General features: G+C 41.7%; 7 protein-coding genes across 7 annotated transcripts; 4 read left to right on the top strand and 3 right to left on the bottom strand.

The window, feature by feature from the left end:
- Positions 1-1,668: 1,668 nt before the first annotated feature.
- Positions 1,669-2,334, bottom strand: SS1G_05438 (hypothetical protein; the record flags this gene model as incomplete). Its single annotated transcript, XM_001593960.1, has 3 exons — positions 1,669-1,811; positions 2,006-2,190; positions 2,285-2,334. 3 exons carry the CDS (start codon positions 2,332-2,334, stop codon positions 1,669-1,671), a joined length of 378 nt encoding a protein of 125 aa, XP_001594010.1.
- A 1,930-nt stretch (positions 2,335-4,264) lies between these two features.
- Positions 4,265-7,779, top strand: SS1G_05437 (hypothetical protein; the record flags this gene model as incomplete). Its single annotated transcript, XM_001593959.1, has 5 exons — positions 4,265-4,868; positions 4,921-6,993; positions 7,030-7,246; positions 7,284-7,534; positions 7,640-7,779. The coding sequence occupies 5 exons, from the start codon at positions 4,265-4,267 to the stop codon at positions 7,777-7,779; spliced, it is 3,285 nt and encodes a 1,094-aa protein (XP_001594009.1).
- Positions 7,780-8,133: 354 nt separating this feature from the next.
- SS1G_05436 (predicted protein) lies at positions 8,134-8,286 on the top strand (the record flags this gene model as incomplete). The annotated part of the gene is made up of 1 exon (XM_001593958.1): positions 8,134-8,286. The coding sequence occupies one exon, from the start codon at positions 8,134-8,136 to the stop codon at positions 8,284-8,286; it is 153 nt and encodes a 50-aa protein (XP_001594008.1).
- Positions 8,287-8,988: 702 nt separating this feature from the next.
- Positions 8,989-10,439, bottom strand: SS1G_05435 (hypothetical protein; the record flags this gene model as incomplete). Its single annotated transcript, XM_001593957.1, has 3 exons — positions 8,989-9,620; positions 9,754-9,847; positions 10,410-10,439. 3 exons carry the CDS (start codon positions 10,437-10,439, stop codon positions 8,989-8,991), a joined length of 756 nt encoding a protein of 251 aa, XP_001594007.1.
- A 479-nt stretch (positions 10,440-10,918) lies between these two features.
- On the top strand, positions 10,919-12,374 carry SS1G_05434 (hypothetical protein; the record flags this gene model as incomplete). The annotated part of the gene is made up of 4 exons (XM_001593956.1): positions 10,919-11,124; positions 11,185-11,896; positions 11,942-12,226; positions 12,351-12,374. The coding sequence occupies 4 exons, from the start codon at positions 10,919-10,921 to the stop codon at positions 12,372-12,374; spliced, it is 1,227 nt and encodes a 408-aa protein (XP_001594006.1).
- A 4,584-nt stretch (positions 12,375-16,958) lies between these two features.
- Positions 16,959-18,867, bottom strand: SS1G_05433 (predicted protein; the record flags this gene model as incomplete). The annotated part of the gene is made up of 3 exons (XM_001593955.1): positions 16,959-17,234; positions 17,540-17,988; positions 18,735-18,867. The coding sequence occupies 3 exons, from the start codon at positions 18,865-18,867 to the stop codon at positions 16,959-16,961; spliced, it is 858 nt and encodes a 285-aa protein (XP_001594005.1).
- Positions 18,868-20,357: 1,490 nt separating this feature from the next.
- Positions 20,358-21,213, top strand: SS1G_05432 (predicted protein; the record flags this gene model as incomplete). The annotated part of the gene is made up of 3 exons (XM_001593954.1): positions 20,358-20,411; positions 20,478-20,610; positions 21,062-21,213. The coding sequence occupies 3 exons, from the start codon at positions 20,358-20,360 to the stop codon at positions 21,211-21,213; spliced, it is 339 nt and encodes a 112-aa protein (XP_001594004.1).
- Positions 21,214-22,135: the final 922 nt, after the last annotated feature.

Below are 22,135 nucleotides of genomic sequence, written 5' to 3'. Positions count from 1 at the left end.
CTCGTCAATTTCGCATTACACTTTCATGCAGCACATTTTTGATTTTCAAATAATTGTTCCTATAGCTGATTAGGGTAAAAACGTTCAAGGTCGATATGCATAACGCAGTATACTTGATTGTGACAAGAAGGAAAACAAGAGTAGAGAGTTTTCCTGTGATTAAATACAAACGGGGCATGCCACGTGACCCGGAGGTGTGAGGCGTCACAACTAAATGATTGATCTTGAGCACGAAGCTCTACAAAAGGAAATTCATATTGAATATATAGATCTTCATGCTCCTTGGATCACCTTGGATCACCAGTGATCCTGAGTGATCCAGCATACTTGTTTATATGCTCTGATGATGCGTGCATATGAGTTCTTAGGGTGACCGAAATCTCATAGTAAATTGAGCGAATCGAAACCGATTTGCACATGGCACAAGCTTACGAAAACAAGTCAGCTGTTACCATCGTAACATTTTTATTTCTATCTCTTTTTATCTTTATTATTATTCTTAATTATAAATTCAATTCAATAAATTATTTAATTTATTAAATATTTAATTATATATAACTTCGAATCTATCTATCAAATTGTAACGATATTGTACTGGAGGCAGCGGCTGCCTAAGGTTCGTCGGTTGGTAGTTATGGGTTAAAGCTTTATCACTGGTATTCATTTGGAAGTGAATTCGTTACTAGATCAAGTAGAATGTAGGTAAACTAATTGATAACTAAGTTGAGCACGAAGCTCCTAATCTATGAAACTACTCTGCCTATATAATGATCCCCTTCCAGGAGCTTTGAGGAGCCTACGCTCCCAGAGGCTCTATCACGTGATAATATATGCCTCAGGACACTAATCCCAGGACGGTTCGTCTCCTAGGATAATTTAACTCCTAGGATAATTGTCCTGGGACAATTATCATCCTAGGACGTTTTATTTTAGGACGTATACTATCCTAGCTCATCCTGAACTCCAGGACACTTGTCCTGTTTCATTGTGGTTGCCTAGAACGCTTGTTCTAGGACATTTTATCCTAGGACACTTGTCCTAGGATTCCTAGGTTCCTTATCGAAGCTGATAAGGAACCCCCCGTAAACCGCGGTTAAATCACACTCCCCCTGTAATCGGCAGCTAAATCACCGATACTCATAATACTACTATTATCTAAACCGTGGTTCGTGACACAAATATACCTAATGCTACTTCCTACAGCCATCAAGTGTCTCTTCATCAAGGGTTGAGGATTGATGTTGAGCTTCGAAGTTGCTATCTACTGATATATGATAAGGCGGGTGGGAATGGAACTGGTTGGTTTTAGTATGAGTTTATAATTATACTCCAGTATTGTAATATATATATTAGGATGGAATAAAGCACCGAGATTGGCTTGGGTACTTTCTACTATACTTCGTTCAATGTCTGAAATCACCCGGAGACACCCGATAAAGCATGATTTAAAGATCAAGTATGCATAGACATCAATCTCCAGTAGACGGATATCATACTATATCATAAAAATCAGCTACATAGCTGACAGAACCTAGCCATTGAGATTTTCATTCCCATCCCAATCCACGCCATTCAAGCAAGCCAGTTTGCATCAACATCATATTTTAACCCAACGCCATATCCCTAGTTGTACAATTATTCATTTCCGTACCTTCCCCCTCTTTGAACTCAAAGACTTCCACCAGGCATTAACTTTGTTCCACTCTTCTTGATTTCTTCTTTCCTCTGTTGCATCTCTTGCATTAATTTAGCCTGTTCTTCAATCTTTCCACTGCGATTTTTGCGTGCGGCTTCTTCGGCTTCGACCCAGACTGAAAGGAGGAAAATTAGCAAATATCCATCACAATATCAAGCATATACCTCATTCACAGCAACATTCTCATATTCCCCCGAAACTACCCGTATTCAACTCTTTCTCCAATACCAAACATCCTCTCCCATTCCAACTCTCCTCCTCCTTCTCTTCTAACTCCACCAAAACCATCAAAGCAAGAATATAACTTACTCGGCCTATCACTCTTACTATACTCCTTCAACCTCGCAACAAAATTATCAAAATCCTCCTGTTTCCCCACGCGATTCTCCAAACTACGTTTTTGTAACTCTGGGTTATATTTAAGGAAGAGTTCTTCTTCTGTAGGGGAGATGTAATAAATGAGGGCTGGACCACCAACACAACATGTTATACCGCTGAGATGAAAATGTTAGTTTTATTGTTGCAAGGGGGGAGTTTGTGGTTTGGGAGACGAGACGAGAAGAGGGGTTTTTGAGGGAGGAGACTTACGCCACGGCCATTTTGCTATACATGCGCCAGTTTATGGGTTTGGGTGGCATTTTTGCTGGTTGGGTTGTTGGATAGATGGGGCTTTCTGATGTGGGAATTGGAAAAATAGATTCGCTATTGCAATTGTGATGTTCGCGTTGCTTTCGGTGATGGGATGAGATTTAATCGATGACATGATGATTTTCAAACTTCAAGCTGGGTTTCTTAAAGCTGCGCAAAGCTAGTTGTGGCTGAGGTGGGGAATGAACGGATTAGTTGTGGCGGTGGTGGCGTAGGGAGAGACAAATTGTAGAGAAGTGATTTCATAAGCTGATGATGCTGGGATGGAATTGCATAGTTTTGTCCGCACTAAAGTCGAGGGAGACACTAATAACTATGTACTATGCAAGTACCGACTGTCAAATCTTGTTTCAGATATTATAATAATATCTTATTAGTTCTACAAATATCTGATACTGCGTTCTATGTCAATTTCAGATGGCCAAGATATCTATATATATATATATATATATATATGTCCGTCGTAATGTTGTTACAGAGTTGAAGTACTAGGTATCTAATACATTACTCTCTTTGATGTCTTCATTAACTTCATCCATCTAGGTACATGATTGATTGATTACGAATAATCAATCTTGCACTCTCAAAATTTCTCAATTCGATGTCATCACTTGAAAACCGAGGTAAATCCCCCCTTCGCAATGTCTTGTTTGTTATATTCTCCTTGATATACCCATGTAGCGGATTTCACGGATCGCATAGAGTAACAATCAATATATTGATGGTAATGCGATAACCAATCGTTCTTCATTCGGACCTGACTGCAATCATGGCTGCTGATGGGAAAACCCCCCTTGTCGTATATGTAACACGCGAGAAATTGTTGATAGTAAGGTTAATTGCATGCATATACCATATATCGTATACTCCATAGATTTCTAAACACTTTAATCTAAATTAACCATCCCTTTCAATGGTATGTGATTGATGATGCCATAAGATCTACATCTAGCAATAAGGGGAGATGCAGAGTTGAACTGCTTTCTCTTGATATGATGTTACCTCGGGTTATCTAGTAGATACTTTTCCCATGAACGTTAGTAACAACTGAAGTGTTGAATAGATGTCAATACCTCAAGAGGAGGTCGGACTATCGGAATCTTCAAAGCCTTGATCCCCAAATGATTAGACTTTCATCAAAACCAACCATGAGGTCCATCCATTGGCATAACCAACAACTTTCAAGGAGCTTGTTATTAAGTCCATTATTGTGGTAGTGGAGTGGTTCAAACATTCGCGACAGGCGCAGCAATAACGAATAACGGTAGGTAGATACCTAGTAATAGGAATTAAAATGCCTACCAGTTTTTCTTACAATGCAATAACCCGACTGATAACCTCCCATAACCACCTTAATTAGCGCCCCTGCCCCCACTCCGCATTCTCTGAGACGACCTCCCAAGATTTCCAAGCCGGTCAGCCGTCTTGGATTGGTATTGAGTGATCCTTTTTAACCTTCTTGTCGAAATACTTACAACTATCTAATAGCCATACGATATCTTCTTCTTTTGCACTTACAAAATTCAACATCCGCAGAAATTCTCATTCGCTTTCCTTTTTCTACTTCTTCAGAGTTTCAAGAGTACTGTATTGGTTTTTATGCGAAAAGAAATACCGAGACAATCCTCAAACTTGGGTTGCGAAGTTGATAACAACAAATTCATAATTAGAACAGACTAAAGCCATTCCCGAAACATTGATCATTCAACCCTTTACAGCAGAGACGAATCCAATTCTTTAATTTTCTTAAAAACCGTTAAACTTGCCGACTTTCTGAAATAAGAAGATATAGACTTCTCGAGGAATTGGTTCCATGGATTGATTGCTTGGAGTTATTACAATTTGTTAAGATTTTGCGCCAAACAATCGGAGGGATAGGAAAGTCGAGGCGATCAAGGAGGAGAGAAAGCAGGAAAAATCATGGCATATGATCAGAGTTATTACGAACAACCACAGAGGCCATACAATGGACGAGCTGCTCAAAGACCGAATCCAGCACAAGAATATCAACAAGCGCCTGCACAACAATATTCACAACAACAATATAATGAATTTGGTCTGGATGGCTATGGATATGAGAATTATGATAATGGATATTCACAAGATTATAACGGCGGATATCAGGATATGAATGGTGGAGGTGGAGGTGGGGGTGGAGGTAGAGGAAATGTGAATGGAGGTGGTTATGGAAGTATGAATGGAGGGGGTAGAGGTGGTTACCCTCCAAATCCGAATGGGCGAGGAAGGGAATATCCTCCAAATCCAAATGCAGGAGGTAGAGGTTATCCACCATCGAATCAAAATTATCCTCCACAACAAGAAAATTATGCAAATGGTAGAGGTGAGATGCCACCGAGAGGGGGTGGGCCTAATCCAAATGGTAGAGGTGGGCCAATGCAAAGACCTCCTCCAGCTCGCGTTGGACATGAAGGACCGCAAGGAAGAGGATACCCTCCAAATGGTGGTCCTGTGAATGGAAATGGCCGACCAATGGATGACCGAATGAGGCCAGCACAACAAGGACGTGAGTGAAAAGAATATGTATATTGTGAATAGGTATATTGACTATTTTTCAGAACAGCGACCTCGGAAACCTTTAGTAACACCTCCTAGATCACCAGAAGCTTCTACATCATCTTTTGATAGCCCTTTTCCTGCTTTTCCCGGAGCAAGGAAGAAAACTGCATTGTCTGAAGAACAGGAAATTACCCAAAAAATGGGTGCAATAGATATCTCGAGTCCTCCCACTTCTAGGCGACCTGGAACGGCTGGAAGTAAAGGAAGTCGTGATAATTATGGGCCGAGGAGAGGTATGTCAACAGATGATTATGGAAGACCTTCAATGGATAGTCAAAGGAGCGCACCACGAGGCGGGTATCCACAAGGAATGCCAGATCAGCGAAGAGGCCCACCATCAAGGGGAATGACACCGGGTCCTCCTAGGCAAGATTTTCCGGAAAGGAGAGGACCACCTTCAGGACAAGGTTATGGTGGTGCACCAAGGCAGAATGGTTATGGAGATCGTGGTTATGATCAATATGGAAATCCCATGTCACCAGTTCGAGATGATATGGAGAACTTTGGTCCTCTACAAAGAAGCATGACTATGCCAGATAGTCCTGGACCCATGGGGAATGGTCCACCAGCCTCTTCAATTGATGGACCAGGAATGAGTGCACCATACAATGGTCCTATTGGGCGTAGTATACCTGTTCGACCTGCTACTACTACCGGATCAAGACCGCCGCCACAAAGAACATACCCGAACCAACAACCTATTCAACAACCACCTCCGCAACAGCAATACCAGCAAAACAGTTATGCAGGTAATCCTTATGCCGATAATAATCCGGATGACAGTCTAGGTACATTCTATGATGCATATTATGAATCACCAGCTCCACTACCCACACATAACCGAAATCTCTCAAATACTTCGGAAATGCCAGATTTTGATGCCGCACCCCAAAGAACCGTACATAGAAGAGGTGCTTCGATTGAAGCTCATATTCTGCCTGGAGCAGGTTCTGGACCTGGATTTGACCTAATGCATCCTGGTGGCCCTGTGGAAAGAAATGGAAACCTCCGTCAAGTCAAACCTGTCAAATCCCAGCCAGATTTTAGAGCCCAAGCCCAAGCCCAAACTGCAATTTTCGAGATGGCAGGGGATGCGCCACCAATTCCTAACATACCACAGCAAGGTTTTCAAAATGGCTGGGAACAACAAAATGCTCAATATAACCAATATCAAGGCCCGCCACAAGATCAAGTATATGACCAATATCCTAGTCAAGCACCAAAGTTTCAACCACCTCCAAGAAGTATGTCTGCCGCTCCTGGGGCTGGTCGTGGAATGCCACAACCAGGATTTGGAGGAATGTTGAATGGCCCTTCGCCTCAAAATGGTGGTTACCCTAGTCCACAAAATGGAGGATTTCAAGGTGAACGTCAAAATAGTCTTCAAAAGCAAGGTACTCCAGAAGGTGGTCTACCTCCTCATGCTCCACCAGTTCGTGCTGGTTTGATACCCAATTCTTTCGCTCAACAGCAACAGAATATTAAACCACCACCCATGCGAAACTATGGCGGCTTTAACCCTTCGCCTCAATCAAGCACTCCGGTTCAAACATCTAGTGGTGCGTCTCCTGCGGGTCCTACTTCTACAACGGGTGCCACACAACCAGTAACTCAAGCCGAACTTGATCGTTTGAGGTTAAAGTATAAAAACGGTAATCCAAACGATAACGAGACTCCTCTACTCTTTGTTAAGAAATTAGTAGAGGCTTCCGATGTTTTAGTAGCACCTCTTGCTGATCAAAGAGCACGTAATAAGGCGAGAGAAAAGTATGTTTTTGAAGCTACGAAAGTCCTGAAGAAATTGAGGGAAGCTCAACATCCAGATGCAATGTTTTATTTTGCAGATTGTTACGGTCGTGGCGCCCTTGGTCTTGAAGTTAACGAGAAGGAAGCATTTACCCTCTACCAATCTGCCGCAAAACTTGGTCATCCACAAGCCGCATACCGGACTGCAGTATGTTGCGAACTAGGAAATGATGAAGGTGGTGGTACACGTAAAGATCCTCTTAAAGCCATGCAATGGTATAAACGCGCTGCTACTCTTGGAGACACACCTGCCATGTACAAGATGGGTATGATTCAACTAAAAGGACTTTTGGGGCAACCAGTCAACGCTCGCGAAGCCGTCGTTTGGCTTAAAAGAGCTGCTGAACGTGCCGATCCTGAAAATCCTCATGCCTTACACGAACTAGGTCTCTTGTATGAAGCACCACAAGGTCCAGATACATCACTCGTTCGCGATGAAGGATATGCCTTTCAACTTTTCCAGCAAGCAGCCGATCTCGGCTATAAATTCTCACAATTTCGTCTAGGCCAAGCTTATGAGTATGGTCAATTTAATTGTCCAATTGATGCTAGACAGTCTATTTTGTGGTATTCTAAAGCAGCCGTTCAAGAGGAGCATCAAAAGTGAATTGGCACTTAGTGGTTGGTATTTGACGGGTCATGAGAATATTTTGCAGCAAAGTGATACGGAGGCTTATTTGTGGGCGAGAAAGGCTGCGATGGCGAAATTAGCAAAGGCTGAGTATGCTATGGGTTATTATAGTGAGGAGGGAATTGGTACGCCGAAGAGTTTGGAGGATGCTAAGAGGTGGTATTGGAGGGCTGCTGGTAGGTCATTTTTTCTTTTGGGTTTATTTCTACTCTCTATTTTACTTCTCTTGTCTCAATTATTTCTGTTGTCTTTTGAAGGATTCATAGCTAATAAATACACAGCGCAAAATTTCCCTAAGGCTCGCGAAAAGCTCGAGGAGCTTAAACGAAATGGCGGAAAACAGAGTAACAAAGGAAGAGAAAGAATCTCCAGATCTAAAGGAGCTAATCAGAAGAATAATGAGGAATGTTCTGTTATGTAAGCAGAAGATTCTTCTGTTCTATTTCATTTGATTATGGAGACGAGTAAGTGTAGAAAGGGAGGATGAAACAGGTTAGTGCAGTTGCATGCTATCTTATCTGATGCATGCATTGGACTGGATAAATCTCATAAGAGAGAAGAATTATGAGAATGGATCGGATGAATGGACGGATGGATGGAGTTTTGCAATATCAGGATTTATCATAGCATTTTGAGCGTTTTTGATTGGTTGGACAGGACAGGACAGGTGCATTGAAATGTTCTTATGTTCTTTAGGCGTTGACTACCTACATGGTGGTTTGGATGGTTTGGCTGGAGCAATATATATGATACATTGATCTATCGGTCGTACTGGATGGATGATGGGTGGATGGATGGATGGATATGTATTTGTACATTTGCTGGATTTGGAGAAGATGTGCAGGGGAAGGGGGATTGGTTAAAGGGATGTGGGAGTGGGAGTGCATTGGAATGGGTTGGAATGGATGTTGGGAAGAGGGGTAATTAGAGTGGCATTGAGAGAGGAGGGGAGATGATATGGATATGTATAAGTGTGCATGCGCATGTGCATGTAATAAGTATCGTGTACATGTACTTCTGTACTCTGGACTATGTAGTAGATATAATAAGATCTTCAATTCATATAAAAACACACAATCATTATAGGAAATATAATTTCTGCATTATTTCGTTTGGGTATATATGTATATATCAAAACACACTTTTAGAATGATAAATAAATAAATTAATCCAGCTTGTCGGCCTCCCACTCGTGAAAAGAAAGTCTCAAACTTCAAAATTTGGGCGGACATTGTTGCATGCTTAATCACAATCACAAAAGAAATGATAACTTTCAAGAAGAAAAAATTAATTCAAAGAATCCAAAAATTCAAACGCCGGGCCGTGAGGCTATTCCTTCTCCAGCCGTGAGGCAAATACTTCTTCTGTACAATGTGTCCTGTCCGAGCCTGCTTCTCCATTGGTATTCATCCCGCGTATAATCCTTCGAGGATGAGAAAAAGAGAAAAGAGAAAAGAGAAAATAGAAAATAGAAAATAGAAAATAAAGAAGAAAGAATTGAATCGCTCTCTCCTCCTCCTCCACTTCCATTATATCATAATATCAGTCCACTATATCATGAACCCGACCCCGACCGACACTGAAATTCCCAGTTCTCTTCCATCAAAAGGTGTTAAAATGCCCAGCAAATTCATCTCCGATGTCTTCTCGAACTACCAGAGCTCTCCTGAGGAACCCTATGTCTGTGTCTACTTCCACTCATATGCGCACTAGCGCCCCTCTCCACCGCTTGTTCCATTTCCTCCACCCGCTGTCTGTATCCCCTCACAATATCCCTAATATGCCTTATGCGATCGAAATCCAATTCTAGCTCATCAATCTGTCTGAGAATCTCATGAAACCGCGCTATCTCCGCATCGGCCATCGCAATCGCATTCCCCGCGCTGTCGTATTGTTGCTGTGCTACAATCGCTGATTGTTCGGATAGATACTCGAGTCTGGCTGCGATTTGTGAGATGAGATGATCAAAGTGTCGTCCGAGTGCGGCGAGGGAAGTGGTGTCCAGAAGTAGGAGTCCCTGGGATGAGGCTCGCGAGGCTGCGCGAGAAGAATTTGAGCCTGCGTTCGCGGCCGCTTGGGATTGATGGTGTCGGAGAAGAGCAATTTCGTCGGCTGTGAGGCCGAGTTGAGTATCGGGGACAGATGGCGCTGGTGAGGCCATTGGAATTGGTTCTATACCTCCTCTTGGTGGTTCGAAGAATTTTGTTTGATGCCAAGCAATACTTGAAGTGTACTCGATGGTTTTGACACCCTCACAGAGAACTGTGAAGGTGCTGTAAACTTCATGGTCTTTGTGATTGAGGCAAGATCATTTCTTAGGAGTACTTTCCCCCTTAGCTTGGTGATGGTAGCAATTCAAAGTTTGGTTCCGTTTAAGAGATTTGGCGGAGTCTACCAGACAATGTAATGGTAAGATCCACAATCGGCTCCGGTATTTGTGATGCCTCTCCTTCGTTTTTATATATGAGTGAGTGAATAGAATCGATCAGCTGAGAACGATAGGTAAGCCTCTCTGTTTACTTCTTCCCTTCCCTTCTCTTCTTTTGGATTATTGGATTCGGGGTAATTTCCGCGCAGAAGCGTATATATCGTAGAGTTTTGGGAGAAAGATGGTCGTCTCTTATTAGAATATAACAAATTAAACAATATATAATTAATTATACACGGGAAAGAATGAAAATAAATAAATAAATAGGGATGTGTGGTTGAGAATAGAAGTTAATAAATGATGGGCATTCTGTGTTGTGTTGTGGCCGTTCTATGTGCGACCTTCCCACCGCCAAATTCGCACAATTGAAGAGGTCATTCAGTACTAAGAAAGATTAAGTATGGTCGTAACACGTAGATGCATAAATTATTTATGCAGTAACTTTAAATTATGTAATGACGTTGTGCGAGAAGGTATTTGCAGAGTACAAGAAAGAGTTCATCGTTATTAATTCGTGTTACACGAGTCAAACTCGAGGGCTGCCATCACATACGTACATGTATGTACATCATACACATCATACATAACATCACCTAATAATATCGCATACATCACATACCTACATCATCTAACAACATCAACATCAACACCATTTTCAATACATAAAGCTTATATTCTTATACTCTGTATTCTACACTTTTTTCCGCCGGCTAAAAAGACCCCGCGGATAAATGAAAAACAGAGTTTTATATGAGGAGATATTCTTATTTGTATACATCTTCGCGAGTGCGGCTTGATTTTCCGTTGCGGATATCCTCATGTAGTGTATGAGTCCCTGCCTGATTTACAACTGTCAGCGAATGTATGGTTAATCATTCCCGAGATTTGTTCTCGTTATTGGACATTTTCTTTAAAAATAGTCTGGGCACTATGCAGCTACAATACAGCCGCCACGGGAAAACAAAATCCTTACTTTTGCTCAGTGGAACCCCGCAAATCCATCGTGAATTTGCCGAAGTCGCCTCAGGATACCTACCATAGACTGGAGTCTTATAAATAACAATCTCGCTGCAATCATGCCATGCTTCATGTGTTTCGTTTTGTTCTTGCTGATGCAGCTTTGGTTCTCAAGATGAAGTTCTCTATGGTTTCAAGTACGGTTTTATTTATGGCCAGTGTGGTAACGGCAACCATTTGGCAGAATGATCAAGTTCGAATCACGAATTATCCAGATACAAAGATAGATCTGGATAGCTATAACCTCGCTAGCTTTCCTCCTAACTCATCAGAGCTCTCATACAAAGGACGATGGGATAGTAAATATGTTTCATGGTGGTCGTAGGTTATCTCTCTCTTGAGTTCCTTCCGTCCGGGCGAGAGAAGACTAAGCAAGCCTAGAGCACCTGGTCTGAAATTCGGATTTACCGGAGAAGAAGTCGCAATTACTTTTGGACCTTTAACTTCAGATACGGTATTGATCGCCTATCGAGTAAATGGTCAGGATTGGCAGTTCACCAATATCACTACAAGTGCGACTCATCTACTCGTCAGTCCCGAATCTCCCGCAGTCGATGTTCCCTGGCCCATAAATCCAGCGACGTTTGAGCTGCGAGTTACCAACTGGGCCTATGGCGTTCAAATCTCTGCCGTCCATTTGAGTCAAGGCCAAAGTCTGATCAAAATTCCCAATTATTCGAGGTCTATCGAGTTCATTGGGGATTCCCTTTCATCAGGGTACACAGCTACTCTAGAAGGTCTTTCTAGCTTTACGTATGGTATGGGAGCTGGTCTTGGAAATACTGAGTACTCCATTACAGCATATCCGGGCATTTGTCTCTACGACCAGACATGTTTCGGTAACACTCGAGGGATGTTTCATCAATGGTTTTATACTTCTGATACTAGCCCTCGTGCTGCTCAAATATGGGGTGATGAGCCAGAGCTTTGGGATTTTTCTGAACATGACGATCCGGATTTCGTAGTGATTAACTTAGGGACTAATGATAGCAACGAGGCAAACAATGTTTCTAGTGCTCATTACGTCGCTCAGTATAAATTGCTAATCGAAGGTATCCATGCTATTTGGCCTAATGCTCAAGTCATTATCATGGTAAGTCTAAGTCTACTTGTGTATGAATATTACTAATAGAACCAGTCTCTCTGGGAAGGCTTCTTTGCTTACGGAAATTCCTATGCTCAAGCTCAAGGATTTGTTACCGAGATATACGACATCTATCAATATTTCAACTCCGAAGAATACCTATCTAACCCCATCCTATACAATCCGCAAACCAATTCTACCTATTCATCCAATAAAACATCCTCACCATTTGTATCATATTTCAACACCACAGGTTTAATGCAACACAATGACATTGGACCAGCTTATCACCCAACGGACGTAGGACATGTCAAGATTGCCAGTCATCTCATCCAATACGTAAGATTGAAGTTTGGATGGGAATTATATGCAACCGGACCGGAAGTATTCCATGATACATTATACGTACGTTTAAACTGTGGATGATATTACATTTTGAAAGAGACTACTAACTCTTCATCAGTGGAACGATAATCAAAGTTATTAAACGCCCTTCGGATATTTATAGAGTGTGGCACTCACTTTTGATATAAGGAGATTCTTTCATGGAATCGAGGGAGTTTTGTTGTGTTAGAGTGAGAAGTTGGCATGAAGTCATGATAACCTTTATTCCTCCTGTCCCGCGTGTTGGACAGATATTATATTATATTACATTACACAGCCTCCTCCACAAACTTACAAATCGTCTATCACTGGACAAATCATCAATAAAACATTCCCGTACTTTTGATCAATTGGATTTACACTGTCTCCTCTGCATTTCTTTCATCCCTTTGGTCTCCACAGATTAATTATCAAGTTAGTTTCTGTGTAATTGTTTCGTTCTGTTCATTTTATGTTCATGTTGTGTGGTGACATGATGTTTCTTGCAATTCAAATTACCTCTGTAATTATTTGATCTTGTTTCAATAGGTAGTTATTTTACTTTCGGTCCTTTTGAATGTTCTCACTTTTTTTCTAAGCGTATCGATTATTCCAGTATTATATAGGTACTTACTTACCTATCTACATTTAGATCTCGTCTAGGAGGATAGTTTCACACTTTATTTCACACTTTACAATTCACACTCCATCCTCCCATATTTCCCCAAAAATTTAATCATCTATCATCTTTCATCCGAAACTGTCAAATGAAACAGACAGAAATCATGAATGGATGGATAGATATATGAATAAGCAAATGAAATAATCCCATATACAGTTAAAGTAATAATACCCCCGCCCCGCGCCTCCCCTCCCTTTCAATTCATCCTCAAAGTTTCGCCTCGTCTCATGTCACACACATGGATATATTATGTAACCCCGTTCGTACCGGTTCGCCCTGCACGTCTATGGTACGTTTTAGATTTCAAAGTTCAAACTTCAGATTAGTGATTCTGAAACCCGAAAATATATAACAAGGTATTATCTACTTCAACTTTTACTTTTACTTTACAGTGTACTTTCTTATCTAAAATTTATTTTGTTTATATTTATTTACAAAAAAAAATAAAGAAAAAAAATAAACCCAAAACCTAAATCTAAACTTAAGATCATGATTCTCTCAGAACAGGATTCAAAAGTTCCTATAATTAGAGATATCTAGATATAAGTATTTTACTTTGACTTGATTTTCTTTGGTTATAGAGGTAGCTAGGTATAGAAATTATTCTGTAATGCATACCTTTGGATTTTATTTGTTTGTCTAGGAGATGAGATGAGAAGATGAGGAGATGAAGTTGGCGAGATTAGTATGGATGTGAATGTGAATTAGATGGAGCTGGAGATGGAGATTGATACTCTTGGATAATGGATGATGCTGCTGTTTATTGTTAGGATTTGAGAGTTAATTATTGTGTGTAAGATATGATTGTATATTATTTGATTACTTGATTCTTTGATTACTTGATTCTTTGATTACTTGATGATTATAGTGTTTGTAGATATTGATGCCTACTACGCCCCCGTCCCCGGCGTAGAGGGGGATAAGTTGGGTTTGGGTTGGATAGGATGATAGAAGCCCGATTTTTATGTGGGGGGGGGGGGGGGGGTGTAACGATATTGTACTGGAGGCAGCGGCTGCCTAAGGTTTCGTCTGGTTGGTAGTTGTAGGTTAAGGCTTTATCACTGGTATTCACTTGGAAGTGAATTCGTTACTAGATCAAATAGAATGTAGGTAAACTAATTGATAACTAAGTTGAGCACGAAGCTCCTAAGCTATGAAACTACTCTGACTATATAATGATCGATAAAGGGAGCCCCCAGGAGCTTTGAGGGCTCCTAGGGCTCCTTATCACGTGATTACTTTTCATCCCAAGACACTAATCCTAATGGTGAATCGTGACATAAAGATGTCTAATATTAAAAAAAATACATAATTAATATTAATATTAAACATGTATAGCATCTTATTCAAATGACCCGTTGACGTGAAGAATAGATTTCAGTCATCAAGACCACGATCTTAATCTCACTCAGTGAAATAAATTTTGTTAAATATTACCTACTATAATATTCTAAACTCTCAACACCATAACCATTCCACAGATCAAGAATTCAAAACATCATTACCATACTCTGTAAAAACCAAGTGATTAACCGATATTTCCAACCAGGGCAGAGCAGTACAGTAGTAGGATTTCGGAGCAGAGTAAACAATAAATAAATAGTCAGACAGGGTAATGATGCGCGCACTGGTGATGAAAAGAATTAAAATACAGATTTTTTGATTCCTAAAAAGAGAGCTACGAACTAACCTCACATAGGAGATTCCTACTTCCCTGAATCGTGTATGTGTGTGCATTCTTATATTCGCGAGATAGAAGCAATATAAAAAAGTATCTAACTCCACCCATAACCCAAGTCAGTCAGTCGCTATGACATTTCTTTCTTTCTTTCTGCAGGTGGCATTCACGTGAAAATGGGTCTATAATCTACAATTAATAAAGCCTCCCATCTATCCCCCGTTTCACACCCACAGTACAGCACAGTACCCCTGATGTAAATCAAAAGCAAATTCTCCATCCATCATACTCCTATCATACAGCTAGATATGGTATCATACGATAACTCCTATCCAGCGACATAATCCGGGAAAAAAAAGGAAGAAAGGCAAGCCCCCAGGTCTCGACGCCACATAAACCCATCCGGAAGCCACTCCGAAGCCACCTTGCGGAGAATTTCCATATGCTCGCATCCCGTCTTGGGTTAATTCTTCATTATTTTATCTTATGCTTTTCTTACGCCCCCCCTCTCCCTCGTCCCCTATTAACCGCAACCAACAACAACAACATGATTCAAGCCAACCCAAAAGAAAATTATTATATTACTCCGTCAAGACGCAGCAGCACCAACTCTCACGGAAAATTCTAGCAGACGGAACAACGCGCTCGACGATCCGGGGCAGCTAAGTATGCGGTGTGATGTAAATGAGTGTTTAGGGGGTGAAGTGAATCTCTAGTGAGAAAGGTTTGTTCTTCGCGAGGTGAGCGAGGATCGCTTGGATGAATTATCCATGAATTAAAGGATCGCTGTGGAGTAGAGAGTCGTGCAGCTTAGCGACGCTGAGCTATCATAATCGGGCCAGGGCTTATGGAAGGAAGGGATGTTTTATTTGAAGGTGTGTGAAGGTGTGTGAAGGAGCGAAAACGTGCGGACATGGATTTATTTGAGATGATAATGCAGAGGGATGGTGAAGGGGAGGGTTTTCAGGGAACGGGGATTGTGGAGGCTTTCTTTTCGGGTATTTGTACTCCGTAGTGCACATTGAGGATTAGTTGTATTGTCTCAATGTGTGTGTGCGATGTTTGGTTGTATTGTATCTAGGGATAAATGTAGGTGAGAGATGAAAATCATCTAATTCGAAATGCAGACGCAGGGACGCGCGCTTCGAATTGGTTCTAGATGTTCAGCCTTAGCTGTGCTTGCCCGTGAATATTTCTTCAATCGACTTATTCAGCTATGTTCCAAGCCTGCCGTGAGACGGACGATTCAGTTTGGTGGAACCGTTTGTCAGTGCCAAAGCTTATGCTTACATCTCCCCAGCTTGCTTTGGTGGCCCAAACCAAAAATTCGACATTTAAGCTTGTTTCTTAGTCGAAATAGATATCATAAACCATTTTACTAAACTAGGCCAGACGAGTTATTTTCAGCCCCAAGCCCCGCGTTCATATGCTTGCTATTAAAGAAAAAGAAAATTAGCTCTGAAAAGTTGTCAACTCTCATCTGTCCGAAGACGCCACCAATATTTCGTTCCGTTCCAACCGAAAAAAACATTGAAGAAGTATCTAAAGAAACATGAAGAAGCCACAACGTTTCAATATTTTAACGTTCTTGTCCGAGGTAGCCTCTGCCGAGATTCGAGAAATTTGATTGCCGGGTGACTATGAAGGCAGGATAACACGTATAGAGATACAGTAAATGCAAGAACCGACTCTTTTTTTGATACGATCCTTACAGTTTGCCTCTCAACGAGCATACAGTAGACTAGCGAATATAAAAGCTTGCTTCATAGATACGGGTATCTGCATGTGATTTTGTAAGAATGGGGTGACTTTCGGCTTCAAAAAATGAGCAAGCCATTCAGCTCGCTTGCAGATCAAAACTTTAGTATAACTAGAGCGCGAAGATAAATGCGACACATCCATTCTATGCGTCTATCGTTACAGTGTTTCCAGATTTGTAGAGTACAGTGAACTCGCTGGGCTGGAGCCTAGAAGTGTTGATAAGCCTGGCAACGATAAATGCAACATCATAGGTGAATGAGGCAGGCAAAGTTGTGAGGATAAGTGCCCTTGACCCGATGAGGATACTTGAGTGGAGGGTAGATTGAACCCCACTTGCGGATGCATACAGTGCTCACTCCTACTACCGGCTTGCGGATGGAACTCAAGTCTTTTATCTTACGTGCCAAAAGGTGTTTCCAAGCCGGTGATGTGATTGAGATCCTTAGGACTTAGTCTGTTCCTGGGGACGAAAGTCTTTTTAATTAAGAGCTTGAAATAGATTATGCTAGGTCCTGCAAATGACAATCATTAACCAAAACCAGGAATGTCTACGAGGTGAATGGATCTGCAGTAGTCGAATCACAGACCTATAAAAACGTTGCTCCAAGCATAGGAATGGTAACTATAGCCCGACGATCCCTTCCAAAGTTCCCAATATTTGATGTATTCGTCATGGGTGGCTTCGGTTCGACCTTCATAAGTATATCGGGAACGGGAAAAGTTGCGATACCATCGATGCATCCGATCTTTACCCCGATCCAATCTAGAAGATATGTCAAGGTTCTGAAGTTGATCCACCCCTCCACAAAATCTCCGAATGGGAGCACCTCCACGAAAACGGCTATGATCAATGGTTGGAATAGCTGGTTCGTCTTACTACTTACCGGAAAATGATGATTATCTTTTTTGAAAGACTCAATATTCAGATCTAAAGTAGAAGTTTGAAGATCCTTAAAAAAAGCGTTAAGTTTCATGGTTGGAATGAGCTTGAAGCTTGAAGCCTGGAGCGATGTATAGTAATTAGTTTTATAAGTGCTCGTAACAAGGTCCAGGGCCCTAACAGAGAATAAATCATGTGGTACCGCGCGCAAAGAGTGAAGAACTCTTCATAGCACCTGAACAGAATACTTTTCCATAGTATCTGCCTTGCGGACCAAAATAGGAATACAATGCTCGTTCGGCGGCTGCAGAGACAACTCAAAACAGGCGCTGCGTAATGTGAATCAACTTTTGGGGTATGCTTCACTCTTATGTTTCGAGACAAGGAACCTGGGAGCTCCGCACGATAAGACCATAAAATTTGAGGATACTCGAAATGATATGTTTTCTTGTCAATTGGTAGGATTTGGAAAAGTTCGGATGATGGCTGGATCTGGTGGCACTTTGGTCGTAAATCAATCAAATCACAGGTACAATATGATTCCTTACAGAATCTTCCAGCGGGATGTGAAAGGATTCTCCACGATTCTAAAAGCCTCAGAACATTGGAACAAGTAGAGATACGCCTATGGCCATATGTGAGTTGGCGTAGTGGATGCGTTAAAAGCAGGTTTTGACGGGTTTTGACGGATGATCGACCCCCGCCTGTAAATGCTGCCTGTTCTCCGGAGTTTGATCCTAGATGGACATCAAGATCCAATATATGCAAATAATATGCAGCCCGGATCTGTTGAGTGACCCCAATTCTCGCATTTCTTGGTAGCAGGAAAAGGAAAGGGAGTTGATAGAGATAGCTCCATGCTAGAGATTAGACTTCATCAACGATTGTCCAGTCACCAAACTTCTTGAAGGTGTGACGAAAAGTTAGCATCAGAAAAGTTGATTGTGAGGGCTTTTGAGAACATGCATTACATATTAATCAAGGGGCTAAAAAGTGCTCCGTGCAAACGCGTATTGGTGGAAGCCTTGCCTATTCCGGATGCATGCATTCATTACTCCATCAGTCGATGATTTGAGGAGACCCTGACTCAGGAAAGTCTTTGCTCCCGAGTTGAAGTGTTGAATTCGCGAGTCGTAATGTGTAAGTGGTCAGCTTAAGAGCCTTTGTTCATATTGGAAAAATGAACGTCCGTCAAATTTTACATGTCGGAGGAGCATTACATATGGCAGGCTATCCATATACCTATATATATTTGCGACAATGCCATAGACGGGACGGTTACTGGAGATGGTTCGTTCTTTGCATGTTACTACTGGATGAGGAAGTGACCGGTTATGCTTATTAGGTCATAGAGTCGAAGATCAACCTAAACAAAACGAACCCGTACGAGTTCATGAATAGTAGCTTTTGACGACCGCGGGGCAAGCTTAATCCAAAGCCCCATGTGGTTACCAGCGATAATCCTTGATTGAAAAGGACCGACCAAAGCTGCCACTTTCCTGGGGTCCTGGTAATGAGTATCGCTGGGATGCGAAGATCATCCTGCAGGAGATAATTTTGACACCAATCATAATCCAATGATTAAACTTAATGCTCGATGACGATATACCCTCCATTCTTTTTCATCAATGGCAAGTTATCATAACAAAGTTTTTCCTATCTACTCGATATACACATGGGGAGCAAGCCTCATGACACCTTCGCTGTTCCAATGTAGGTATAGTTGGGGTTTTCCAAACATATGATATCTTAGGCTTTATTCTGGAAAGAAGAGAGTTTGGCGTGAGATTTATTTAGTCTGTCTCGTGTATAGTCCAAGTAGGTAAAAGGGATGAACTTACCTTTTGTGTTTGTTCAGTTGCAAGGCGAAAATCCGTGGAGCCAGTGGAAATTCATGATTGATCAAATTTAATCAATATGCCGGGATAACTGCCTGCAGAATCATCTCCGAAGATTCCCATAGGCGCGAACCACGATATCCTTATCACGTCGCATTTGCGCTGCGCCGCAGGGTAAGATGTGCGATGTCCTTTAGCTTCAATGCTACCTGTAGAACAGCAAACATACTGTACACCGGACACTGGACACTGTACGCGGTATTGTACACAGCACGGCGAAGATAGTTATTGGCGATTATGGCATGAACGACGGATAGTTACCTCATTGTGATACTTTTCACATTTCAGCCCGTTCATGCTTGTCGTTATTTAAGAGACGGTCTGATACAAATTTTTTTGGTCTGTTCGCATTCATTGACGTGGAAGCGAGGAAGCCTCTTCGGGAGATCATCTGCCGCATTTTCGAAAAGGCTTGTGGGCATCCGAAACATGACAAATCCGCAAGGCCACGGAGAATTGATCATGTTCTGTTCGACTGTTTTGATGCAGTGAAGGTGTATAGGTAGTTGAATTAAACGCCAAACGTCGCTGAACTTGCCGAGTTCTTAATGGTGACTGTGATTGTGACTGTGACTATAACTCTATACAATAATATACGCCATCGTATGAATTTATTTATCATACCGACCACATCTTTTTTTTTTTTTTTTTCAACTACATCTTCTTTTTACTGGTATGAGTATGACAGAACCAGAACTTACAGAACTTATTAAAATATGCTTTTTTCAGCCTCCGCACTTGCTAGACTACTCCAGGTTTCTTCTCCGGGAGGGGTTAATGAAGGGGCTTCGCGGCGTTACGGTCGCACTTTAGCGTCGCTGTACCTTCTGGACGAACATACAAAAACATGTGAAGGAAAAGAAAGTCACTGGCTAATTTCTATTTTCCAGTATCTTAAGATGTCTTATTGTGTTTCCTCAATGGTATTGTGCTAATTAGTCTACGGAGTATGCATAGTAAACAAAAGATGCCGTCACACTACAGCTGAGCAATTGGATGTAGAAGAATATTTACGGAGTGGAAGGTTGCCATGTATCTTCTGTCTTCTTCAACGGCCCAACCGGTCTGTCAGATATGGAGATACTTTTACCGATGGTGTGCGTGCTAAGATCTACATTATCCGAGGCAAGAGCGATCACCAAGGTCACCATGGTGCTTTTTAGTTTCCTACTGGCCTGCTCACATTAATGGAGAACAGGGGGCATACGATGTCAAAGCTAAACCCAATGTTGGCCATGGATATAACCGAACCTCGTGTTTGGGTATGTTGTCTGGGTATACACTGTACGGAGTACAGCGCTGCTTGCTAAGAGCTTACGGAGTAGAAGGGTTGGTGCTGGGCAAGAATGAGCTATCGAGGGTTGAAACGCAACATTCGAGCAGCATTGACTGGGCTTAAATGTGGTGACGGAAAATTGTTACTGTGCGTGCCATTGTGCACAATGCCACAGGATTTTCTTGGTGAGTCGGCGTACAGTAAAATAAGTAGTTGAGGATATCCAGTGGATTCTTTTCAGAGAGCCCCTTCATCTTCTTATTACGATATTTGTACCACTCTAAAGTCTTATGCTCGAAAACCACAATGAAATTATTGTACCATGTCTTTTATCAGTACCACGGCGTAGCTATACTCTCTGTACTTGTTGGCATGATGAGTAATTAAACATTATTTGCTGTTGATAAACAAATCATGACAACCATGGGCGAAAGGTTAAGGATTTCTCAATGATCCTCATGAACCTAGAGCAGAGTAAAACCTAGAGTAAACCTAGAGTGAACTTAAATTGAACCCAGATCATTCAGCCCAAAAAAGAATATTCAGCTCCTTGAAACAAATATCTATCTAATTCCTAATGAAGCTTCAAGACCGAAATTTGTTTACACTTCATACGAAAGCACTGTAATAATTGAGATAAATTTTTTAATTATTTGGTCAAATATGCTTCCCGACCAAGAATTTACCCAAGATTGAGCAGCCAACAGCAGATCGATTCTCGAACTTCAAGCAACATCCCGTCTCCCTTGCGCCGGGATGATCATGATCCAACGGCACTGTACATCTAGTACACAGAGTAGAAAAAAACATGGTCAACACGGGCCGTGGCAATGAAAAGCGTGGGAAGAGTGGGAAGAGCGTGGGCAAAGTAGGTTAAGTGTGATGATTGATTGTCGATTGTTGATTGACAGGAGCATCTGAAGTCCCACAGAGGGTAGTAGAGACGGCACGGGTAACATTCTAACATTCTAGAATGTCTTTAAATTGCTAGCTTATTAGGCTCTTGAATAAAATTAAACCGCAAACTACTCGTACCGATAAACAGATAAACACGAACAACACATCGCTTTCTCTTAGTATGTAATCATATTGATATTGCCATTGAAAAGCTGTTATTGCCTTCATACTATATCAAACCTTCTCTCACTCGGTCCCACCTATACGATTCGTGCCTCATGCACACGAAAGGGTATCTCAACAGGCAGGCAATGTCTAAAGTAAAATAGTGGCCGTCACACTCTCGGCGGATAAAGGAACAATGTTCCCCATTGATGATAGACATTTATCACAGGGATGAAACTCTATCCCTAAGCCAGACGGTCGTCCACGGCCATAATATCATGAGTATTGCAGGAACCACACAGCAGGACGGTAACCTTCAGAATCCCGTAACATTAAAGATCATTTCTCTACCGGCACTTCATCACGCCGTGTAACCAAAGATAATCTCACTGCGCTGGCCACAACATTATATTTCTTCAGGCCTCGACAGGCAACCTCGCTGTTTACTCCGTAGAGGACCTGACGTTTCGTTTACCGTGGATATTCATCATTCATCAAATAATTTGGACTTGTCCGTCTCCATCCAAATGCAAATGAGCGGAGGGGAAACCCTGTATCATATCATTCATCCCAACCTTTATCACGGACCCCTCCATCCTCCAAGCGAGCACCGGCAGAGACAAGCAGCGGGCGATCGCTGGAACAACT

The sequence above is a fragment of the Sclerotinia sclerotiorum genome, genomic scaffold, assembly GCF_000146945.2.
Source record: "Sclerotinia sclerotiorum 1980 UF-70 scaffold_6 genomic scaffold, whole genome shotgun sequence".
Classification (NCBI taxonomy): domain Eukaryota; kingdom Fungi; phylum Ascomycota; class Leotiomycetes; order Helotiales; family Sclerotiniaceae; genus Sclerotinia; species Sclerotinia sclerotiorum.
This window is presented reverse-complemented; position numbering and strand designations above follow the sequence as displayed.